This window comes from Penaeus chinensis, chromosome 32, assembly GCF_019202785.1.
Source record: "Penaeus chinensis breed Huanghai No. 1 chromosome 32, ASM1920278v2, whole genome shotgun sequence".
Classification (NCBI taxonomy): Eukaryota; Metazoa; Arthropoda; class Malacostraca; order Decapoda; family Penaeidae; genus Penaeus; species Penaeus chinensis.
Genome location: NC_061850.1, coordinates 17,272,519 through 17,283,009, shown reverse-complemented (window position 1 = coordinate 17,283,009; position 10,491 = coordinate 17,272,519). Strand labels below are relative to the sequence as shown.

The 10,491-nt window shown below is 37.0% G+C and overlaps 1 protein-coding gene across 4 annotated transcripts in view; it reads right to left on the bottom strand.

Annotated features, from left to right (window-relative positions):
• Positions 1-4,543: 4,543 nt before the first annotated feature.
• The window catches only part of LOC125042676 (hexosaminidase D-like), a 23,738-nt gene continuing 17,790 nt past the window's right edge, over positions 4,544-10,491 (bottom strand). For all 4 annotated transcript variants that reach the window (XM_047638480.1, XM_047638479.1, XM_047638482.1 and 1 more), the window contains 3 exons: positions 9,906-10,016; positions 9,369-9,455; positions 4,544-9,166 (listed from right to left, as the gene is read on the bottom strand). In XM_047638480.1, coding sequence (XP_047494436.1) covers positions 8,968-9,166; positions 9,369-9,455; positions 9,906-10,016 — 397 coding nt within the window. In that variant the 3' untranslated portion in view covers positions 4,544-8,967. The remainder of the gene's footprint in view (positions 9,167-9,368; positions 9,456-9,905; positions 10,017-10,491) is intronic.

Here is a 10,491-nt window from a genome sequence, read left to right as displayed (position 1 = left end):
TTTTGTTAATGCTATAGCTTGGTTTTCAGTTGTTACTGTGACGAGACGGGAGTGGTCGGGTCGGCTACGGAAAGAGACTTTGCCTACTTGTTTTTGGAGGCATTGCTGGAAGAGGAGGGTGTTTTTAGAGTAGGGAGCTGTGGGAGGGATCACGAAAAATCGGTCCCATTTGGCTGGGCTAAATAGAGTATTTAGGATTCTTTTAGAGGTGGGGGTAGTAGAAGTGCGAGGACGTGTGGAGGAAGGAGGAAGGAGTAGTGTTGAGGGCGGTAGTGTTACGGGGAGGTGGGCAATAAGGTTGTAAGGTAGTAATAAGGGGAGATGGGGTGGTTGATGAAGAAGGTTGTGGGAGTAAAGGTGTTGAAGTTGAGCGTGTTGGGAGAGTAGAAATGTCTCCTGGGGGTTGGTTGTTGATTAGGGTTGATACTGTACTAGTATGCATTGATAAGCGGGTAGTTGTTGCAGTGTTCGGAGCCGTGGTCAAAGGAGAGCCGGGATTGGGGCTATTTGATGAAGGGGCAAGCCTCATTGCCCCTAAAAGTGGGATTACGTCTTCATTATTGGCCATGATAACCCTGGAGTATGTTGGGGAGAAAAAAACGGTCCACCCCTCAGGGTCCCCTTGAGGGGTAAGGGCCAGGTAAGGCAGGGGAATACCGTGCCCATGGTTCCCTCAGAGTTGCTACCTCAGACTCAAATTTGTAGGTGGGGCAGCCTCTATAAAATACATTATGGGGGCCGCCACAGTTTGCACATGTGCGTGATTGTGCAGAGCAGTTTGATCGGGTATGGTCAGGTTGGGCACATAGCGGGCATCTGGCTGTGGAATGACAGTGTTTGGCTGGGTGTCCTAAACGCCAACAATTTTGGCACTGACGAGGAGGAGGTTGATATGGTCGGACAGGTAGGGATTCCCCACCTATGTAAACATTAAAGGGAGGGTCATGTCTACGGAAAGTAATTTTGGCAATGTTAATGGATTTCTTACGATTTCCTCTGGGAGGAATGGAGTAGCATTGTACATATGTTGCATCATAGTCTGTGAGACAGGCGAGTAAGTCCTCTCCACAATCACACCATTCTTTGTCATAGATTGGGCAATCTGTTGGGGAGATAAAGACAGTTCCGGTGCAAGTATTGAGGGTTGGATGAGGTTCTGTAGGGATGGGATTACCACATAGATCAGTTAGTTTTGTTAATGCTATAGCTTGGTTTTCAGTTGTTACTGTGACGAGACGGGAGTGGTCGGGTCGGCTACGGAAAGAGACTTTGCCTACTTGTTTTTGGAGGCATTGCTGGAAGAGGAGGGTGTTTTTAGAATAGGGAGCTGTGGATCACGAAAAAAAATCGGTCCCATTTGGCTGGGCTAAATAGAGTATTTAGGATTCTTTTAGAGGTGGGGGTAGTAGAAGTGCGGGGTCGTGTGGAGGAGGGAGTAGTGTTGAGGGGGGTAGTGTTATGGGGAGGTGGGCAATAAGGTTGTAAGGTAGTAATAAGGGGAGATGGGGTGGTTGATGAAGAAGGTTGTGGGATTAAAGGTGTTGAAGTTGAGCATGTTGGGAGAGTAGAAATGTCTCCTGGGGGTTGGTTGTTGATTAGGGTTGATACTGCACTAGTATGCTTTGATGATGGGGTATTTGTTGCAGTGTTCGGAGCCGTGGTCAAAGGAGAGCCGGGATTGGGGCTATTTGATAAAGGGGCAAGCCTCATTGCCCCTAAAAGTGGGGTTACATCTTCATTATTGGCCATGTTAAGCCTGGAGTATGTTGGAAAAAAAAAAAAAACAGTCCACCCCTCAGGGTCCCCTTGAATAGGGGTAAGGGCCAGGTATGGCAGGAGAATACCGTGCCCATGGTTCGCTCAGGCCGTTCAGGACTGACATTAAGTCAGCCTTTCATCCTTTTAGCACGGCCCTCACACTTTAGGAGGTGGATAGTAGAAAGGGATTGGTGAAGAAACTGAAACGAAAATTATGAGAGGGAAAAAAGACCATGCAAAATTAGTTGAGTCGATGGCTGAGTCCCATGGTTGAGGAGTTCCCCATCATTGGGTCTCAGTCTCCGTCTCCTAACCCCCCCACGACGACAACGGGCAAAGGATTGGGGGGGAGGGGAGAGAGAGAGAGAGAGAGAGAGAGAGAGAGAGAGAGAGAGAGAGAGAGAGAGAGAGAGAGAGAGAGAGAGAGAGAGAGAGAGAGAGAAAGGGGGGGAGAGGGAGGGAGAGGGAGGGAGAGGGAGGGAGAGGGAGGGAGAGGGAGGGAGAGAGAGGGAGAGAGAGGGAGAGAGAGGGAGAGAGAGGGAGAGAGAGGGAGAGAGAGAGAGAGAGAGAGAGAGAGAGAGAGAGAGAGAGAGAGAGAGAGAGAGAGAGAGAGAGAGAGAGAGAGAGAGAGAGAGAGAGAGAGAGAGAGAGAGAGAGAGAGAGAGAGAGAGAGAGAGAGAGAGAGAGAGAGAGAGAGAGAGAGGGAGGGGGAGAGAGAGAGAGAGAGGGAGGGAGAATTGGTTAATTGGTTAATGGTTAAAAGCAAAATAAATGTGCTAGACATCTAAGGTCATGTAGCACTATAGTAAATGGTAGTGAAGGGTGGTTGAGTTAGTGATTAGTTGTCAAAGTTGGGCAAAGGAATTGACGAGTAAATGGGTTAAGGTTGGGTAAGGTAATGTATAGGGGTAGATCAAGTGAAGGATCTATATGCATTTGAGGAATGAAAACAGGTTGTCAAAGCAGAAAGTGTGAGAAGTTGTGGGAGGGATCACGAAAAATCGGTCCCATTTGGCTGGGCTAAATAGATTATTTAAGAATTTTGTAGAGATGGGGGTAGTAGAAGTGCGGGGTCGTGTGGAGGAGGGAGTAGTGTTGAGGGAAGTAGTGTTATGGGGAGGTGGACAATAAGGTTGTAAGGTAGTATAAGGGAGGATGGGGTAGTTGATGAAGAAGGTTGTGGGGTATAGCTGTTGAAGTTGAGCATGTTGGGAGTAGAAATGTCTCCTGGGGTGTTGATTAGGGTGGATACTATACTAGTTGTAGTGTTCAGAGCCGTGGTCAAAGGAGAGCCTGGGGTCAGGGAATCGGGCGAGTTTGAATTGGTGGAGCTATTTGATGAAGGGGCAAGCTCATTGCCTCTAATAATGGTATGGTTAATGGTTAATGGTTATTCGTTGTTGGCCATGATAAGCCTGGAGTATGTTGGGGAGAGAAATGGTCCACCCCTCAGGGTCGCTTGAGGGGTAAGGGCTAGACAAAGCAGGGGAATACCGTGCCCATGGCTCCCTCAGGCCGTTCAGGACTGGCACACAGTCAGCCTTTCATCCTTTCAGCACGGCTCTCACACCTTAGGAAGTGGATAGTAGAAGGGGTTGGTGAAGGGACAGAAAGGAAAAAGTAGGAGGAGGGGGAAAAAAAGACCATGCAAAATTTGTTGAGTCGAGGGCTGAGTCCCAAGGTTGGGGAGTTCCCCAGCATTGGGTCCCAGTCTCCGCCTCCTAAGCCCCCCCACGACAACAACGGGCAAGGGATTGGGGGGGGGAGGGAGGGAGAAATGCCAACCACGTGTTAATTTATACTTATGTTGACGTGCAGGACTACTGTTTTGATACAGTCTGACGGTTCAGTGTGGAAAATGAAAATTTACTTTAACTTCAAATCTAACAAATAAAAAATTATTTTGTATTTCAATATTCTTTACAAGTCATTTTTTTTCTCGAATATTTATGGCATAATGGATTTTCATCCATACTCATAACATTAAAGATTTTGTTATGCATATGGAATAATTGCAAATACACTCTGTTTGCCTAGTTTTCAAAATGCACACAAAGCAAGACAGGCACACACAAGTACCCACATACCCACTTATACTTACTCCCACACCCATACACATGCACATACAAAATCTGAATCTTTCAGGGTTAAAGAAACACTGGATTGGTTTAGGTAGTGTAGTTTCATTATGAAACATTTGTATGAAATTTTATGATTACATTCACTTATAAAGTGCATATATAACATACAAGTAAAAGAAAATGGATACTGCATAGGCTTACACTAAGCAACCATTAATCACAACTCTGCTGCAATATCTAACAGACCAAAAATTCAAATGAACAAACACTAGTATGAAGACAAAACTTTAACTTAATGTCTCCTTACTTCTGGAAGTATTCCAAGTTTTGTGCTACTAGTTCCTAAATTTGTATTTCTTTTGACTGAATGAGTAGCAGGAGTAAATTGTAAATAGAATTTAATTTTCACCATTTCTCATTACATCCAAGACTGACTAAAATATCAGACATGTAAGTACCTTTTAACCTCCTGTTTACAATATCAAACCAAATATACAATTATTTGAAAATATGCATATATATTTTTTAATGAGCAACCTTTATTAACCCATTGCCACCGGGGGTAATGAATAAAAAATGGGGAAAATGCTGTGCTCATTTTTTTTATTTCTTGTGAAATGTTTCTACACATAGATGGCTCTGCTTTACCTGATTTCACCTTTCCTTGAATTGGCGAGAAAATGTATTTTTTACTAGTGCTATGAATATTGATGGTGTTATCTTTATTATAAATATTATAATTACTATAATGTACATTAGTAATAGCAAAATAATATAACGTAAAATATTTTTGTAAATTAAAGAAAAGGGTAAATGGGCGAGACAGGCAAGACTCATAACTGACTTACTGGTGACTTGTTACAAGTGTAGCCATCCATGTGTAAAAACAATTAAACTCACAGTGGGCATGGTATGTACGTACATGCTATGCCCGTCGGGAAAGGGTTAAATAATCTCTAGTGATAGAATGAAGAAAAGGAGTAACTAAAGGTACTAAGAGACTGAATTAAAGGATAACACACAGTATACTATTACAACCTATGCTGCCAATATTTTTAATTTGTTTTTATTTAGAAAAATGTAGAAGAATGGCTTACAATCACTAGGTTTACATAAAAAAATGGACAGCATTTACAAGTATACATATAAAAAAAAACTTATTGCATATTGGTGGTCCCTTTTTATTCCAATTTCACAAAAAATCAATGGTTTCTATGTACCTTCAAGATACAATTTTTAAAAACATATATTATCTCACATCAAAAACTTACAATGAAAAGTCATTCATGAATTTAGGACTTTATATGTAAGCATTGGTCTTAGCCCAGTGAATAATGAAAACAATGTTATAAAATAGACCCATATATTTTCAATTTCTTTCTTGTAAAATTAAACTCATCCAAAACAAATTACACCAAAGAAAACATTCCCTAAAATTTATATATATATATATATGTGTGTGTGTGTGTGTGTGTGTGTGTGTGTGTGTGTGTGTGTGTGTGTGTGTGTGTGTGTGTGTGTGTGTGTGTGTGTGTGTTTTGAAGTGGTACAAACCAAATACCAAGTCTGTGTAACTTATCACTGTTGAGTGTTATCTTCGGGCTTGTAAGAATAAGTACATTTCTAGTAATTTGCTTTTTACTTAAACAGATGTAGAAATAATTAGAGTACCAGTTTCTATGTGCTGCCACGTAAGTAATATGAAGAATGCAAAGCTGAAGGTAGAACTGATTACACTACACATGCAATAGATGTGTAACATCTTTTTTGGAGTCACTGGATTCAGAATTAGTTCATTCTTGAATTATAGTGAAATTATAAACACTGACAAAGAAAAATTACTACAGAACTGTAAAAACAATAAACCACAAAAATTTATCTGAATTTATGAAAGAATTAAAGAAGTTGACATGAAAGTCAAATTTGAAGCTCTGGGTGAAGTGTATGAATACTCACAATATCATTTGTTTTAATAAAAAAACATATGGGTGTAAACATATATGGTGAAATATGGTACCTAAAGGATTCTCATTCAAAGGGATCTTTATATACAACCAAGGTGATCTTTATGGGTAAACAGAGGAGTCTTTACCTTAAGAAGAAAAAATATATGTTAATAAAGGAGTTTCTTTTAATAAAAACAATTTCACATACTTGGCATAGTTGTAAAATTACCACTGCATATATAAATTCACACTGATTAGAAATATTCCAAGCACTAATACAGAATCTATCATTTTATAGCCAAAATCATAAATTTCTAAAGTGTATCATAAAAAGAATGCACAAGAGCTCCTAAATCAAGAAAGTTCAGTTCTCCAGGAAAGCATTTTATGATCTCTGCCACAGGAAGAAAAATTACAGTTGAGCGTAGGAAAAGCATGCACTTGATGATGTCTAAACTTATTACCTCTGTTCTGGTGAACCATAAACCTTACCTGATATGTAAGGAAAATATTATGAAGCAAAATATGCTATCACGACATGAAATTTATTTTTACCTATTACTAAATCTACAACATCCATACAAAGAGAGACAGGCAACTCATAAATCTGGAGAGTAATTACTATACCCTTTTTGTGTCCTTGAGATATGGTTAAAAATAATAATTATATATCTCTTCAGCATAAAGATTCACATCTATAAATGGCTTGAACTAGGAGTATAATCCTAGGTAAAATATTACCATATGTGTAAACTTCACAGAAGTTAAATGAGAAAATTTGTGAATGAAATATACACAAACATAACTTAAAGATATCAAACTATATTCTGAAATGTTTGTTCTTTTGAGTTTTTTCTTTTGACATATTCTTTGCTCGTAAGTCATTTACCTTTCTTATTGTAAGCCACCCTACAAAAATTTAATTAGAAACTTTTGTATCATGTTACAAGCAATGTAGCCACACTAGTTAGTTAAATGAAGATCTTGCAGTTCAATGTCTTCTAACAGTCCAGTGGAGTAAGCATTTTATCAAAATAAACCCAGTCTTATTACATTGATTCTACCTCCTCCGAGTGCATCCATTTATATGAATAACACAGAAGGAACATGAGACATTCAAGGGCTTAATGTAGACTTATCATTACCATTACTCTCTCTCTCTCTCTTTTTTTTTTTTTTTTTTTTTTTTTGCCTTACCACTAGCTTCAGAAGTTTTCAAAATTGAAAATCCTATGGAGCTTGTTTTTGTCTTGTTCAACATTAAGCAGATTTTCACTATCTTCATAATACATTTATATCATATCAAATAATTCCTGAGCAAAATGATATCCTTACAAAGTCATATCATCCTAACATAATATAATGTGTGTTGGAGAGAATCTGATGTCTGCTATACTATTAGGTAATTATGCAATTAAAAGCCATAAGAAAAAGTGAGTGACCATATCTATAAAAAGTGACTATTCTGAAGTTATTTATTCAGAAGCTGATCATGCTGTAACTGTTACCTAGGCATGTCTTGTAACTTCATGTCTTATCCAGTGTGAATTACAATGTCAACTAATCACATCTTGTTTCTAATACTATTAATATAATGGGAAAGACTGTTTCTAATACTATTGATATAATGGGAAAGACTGTATCTATGTCATGCAAAAGTGAAGCCAAAGTTATATCTTTTAAACACGTAATCTAGTGATTCTGTATTCAACATAATTCTTATTTAGATAACTATCATGTGACTTAATATTTTAAGAATCATGGTGTTCATTATTTTCTTTAAAACTCCCTAGCAATCACCATACCAATGTGGAGAATTTTTGATTAGTTATGTTAGAACAAGTTCCATCTTTACTTGGCACACTATTCATGATGATGAAATATCATTATTGACTCCTAAATTCCTAAATTGTTTGATCACTTTACTTCTTAGAGAACCACAATAAATTTCTTTACTCAAAGTTTGAATGTGTTTAAATGTTTTCTTGCCTTTCACCTAAATTTCTTACAAATAAATTTAATTTTGCTAGCCATAGTAACAACAGGACTGATCATGTACAGTTATAAATGATATATAACATTTTGGATTCTAGCAGCACTATGATTCTGAACATTTCAGAAGTTGGAACTATAAAATATAGCTATTGGAAATTCATGAATCCACAGCACTTGCAAGTTGTTCTAGACTACAGAGTAAATTTCCACAACCTTAACACATATAACTAGGCAAAGAAATGAAAAGAAAAGAAAAGAAACAAACAGAAAATTAAAGAAAAGAAAAGAAAAGAAACAAAAAGAAAATTAAAGAAAAGAAAAGAATAGAAACAAAAAGAAAATTAGAGAAAAGAAACAAAAAGAAAATTAAAGAAAAGAAAAGAAAAGAAAAAAGAAAAAAGAAGAAAAAAAAGGTCATATGGCCCTCTACAAGAAAATTAATTAGACAAACTCAATTTAGTTTGTGCATATAAAGAGACCTATTACAATAGCATCATTAATATCGTTAACTATTTAGAAGTTACTGATATGTTTAACAAAAACATTCACTTTTCACATTTTTGTCTGCATTGAGATTTTCACTTGACTATTGTTTTCCCCATAACTGGATGCAAATTTTAAACAGAATGCAACTTCTATATTTCTTAACTCTTAGATGTATAACAGTTCTGTAGTATAAAGACATGACAAACTTGATCAGCAGAGTAAGCCACATTCCATTAATATCATCAGATGGAAAAGGATAAAAATATTTCAGGTTTATGTGAAACAGCATCACAAAATTAACATCAATTCATCAAAATACAAAGCAGCTCCTTCTAATTTTGGGAACTTTAGGAACTGCAGATTCACTCTTATCATATGGTGGCAAATGTTTTGAATTATTTAGAGAACAATACAATGACTATTTATGCGAGAACTTTTACTTTCCATTTGAACTTTTCTTCAGACAAATATATCATACAGTGCTACTGATCAGCCTTTAATACTTGAGCAAACCAGACTTGGATCTGATTCACCAGTATTTGACCTCAAGCAAATAAAGTACTCACAATGAAGATGTGGTTACATTTTGATCCCTGAACTTGGATAATATTTGCATAATATTCAATTCCACAGCAGTAATTACATATTCGCAATTAGTCCTCCTGGTAACATAATTACGTATCCCTACTCCTCTACTCACTTTAACTTTCTATCTTTTTGTAATTCTTCACTCTTCCTCCAATGTTAATCTGCTTCCTGCACTCTTCAATCACTTGGGATAACTTCTCTAAAAGGGGGTCAATAAATGAGCCAACCCATTCCTCGACTGTGTCTTCATAAAATATCTCTAGCAGCCAAGGGATGAAATGGGATCGAAGTTCTGTCAAATTCTGAAGAACTCTGGAAGCCAGGAGAATTGCATTACATTAAAAGCTTTCATCTCAATTTACATAAATGCAAAGTAAAAAATAATCTTAAACCCTATATGAAAAAAGTCTTAAATGTCAATACTACTAGATACTAAATAAGAAATTATTTAGAATAATTTCCCTATTCTCACATCTCTCTTATGCCTTCAAATAATAAGCTGAAATTTACTCACTCCTGAAGAGGTTTCATTATACTTTCCACTTGAACAGGATTAGTGAAATTTTTGGACCTCTGGTAGTCACTGAACCAACCCAACATCCTTAAATAAAAAAATAAAAATTATTGTAAGAAAACACTGATGCTGATAATTGTAATAATAGTAACAAGAAATTTCCAATAGTTTGTATTGTCCTTGCTCCTTGTTTGACCCAGGGATAATGTGATGTTAACTGTAGTACTGCTTTGTAAATTGTATCTACACACTGATGGCTCTACAAATACTCAGCCACCAAGAAGTCATTTTGAAGCCTACAAGCCCTCACAAAGGAAAACTACAGTTGACAGTGCATTTCCTGGCAGCAATAGGATAAGGAAACAGACTTAAGGGATAGAGAAAGACAAAAAGGGATGATTGCTACTTTTAAGTGGCTTATGCTTTTTTTTTTATCCTTGTCTAATTTCAACACAAGGAATCACTATATCAAATATTCCACTGAATATATTCTTTACACTTTAAATCATACCTAAAACAAACCAGACTGATATTCACCCTTCAGAGTTGCTGATGGCCTGATACTTGCATACAAAGTTAGACCACATCTGGACCCCAATGTAAACTCTGTATCCTGGGAACTGCATCCCTTGTTCTATAACTTGAGGTCTTGAAGGAAATAGAGACATTTAGGGAAATTAGTAAATCAATATAAAATTGCTGACAAAAAAGAAGTACAGAAAGAAAGCAAAAGGCAGTGAGAACAGTACATAATCTAAAATGTAAAAACATTAACAAACTAATACACAAATAAATATTTAGATATCTTAATAAAACAAATAATTCTTATCATGACCTTTCTTTAACTTGTAACTTTAAGAAGTCTTCAAACTCTACCACATTCTTATACTTGTGTTGTCTGCTTACTGGAACCACCATGAACTGTTAATTAGATTAACAATTTGATTGTTATCTTAACAGCTACATTATATACATTAACCTTTCACACAAAAACCATGTATAAGGGGAAGTAAATGAAAATCGCAAAATATGCACTCTACTTATAATGAAACAAACAGTACTTAACCCAATGCCACCGGGGAAAATGAACAAAAAAGGGAGAAATGCTGTGCCTATTTTCTAT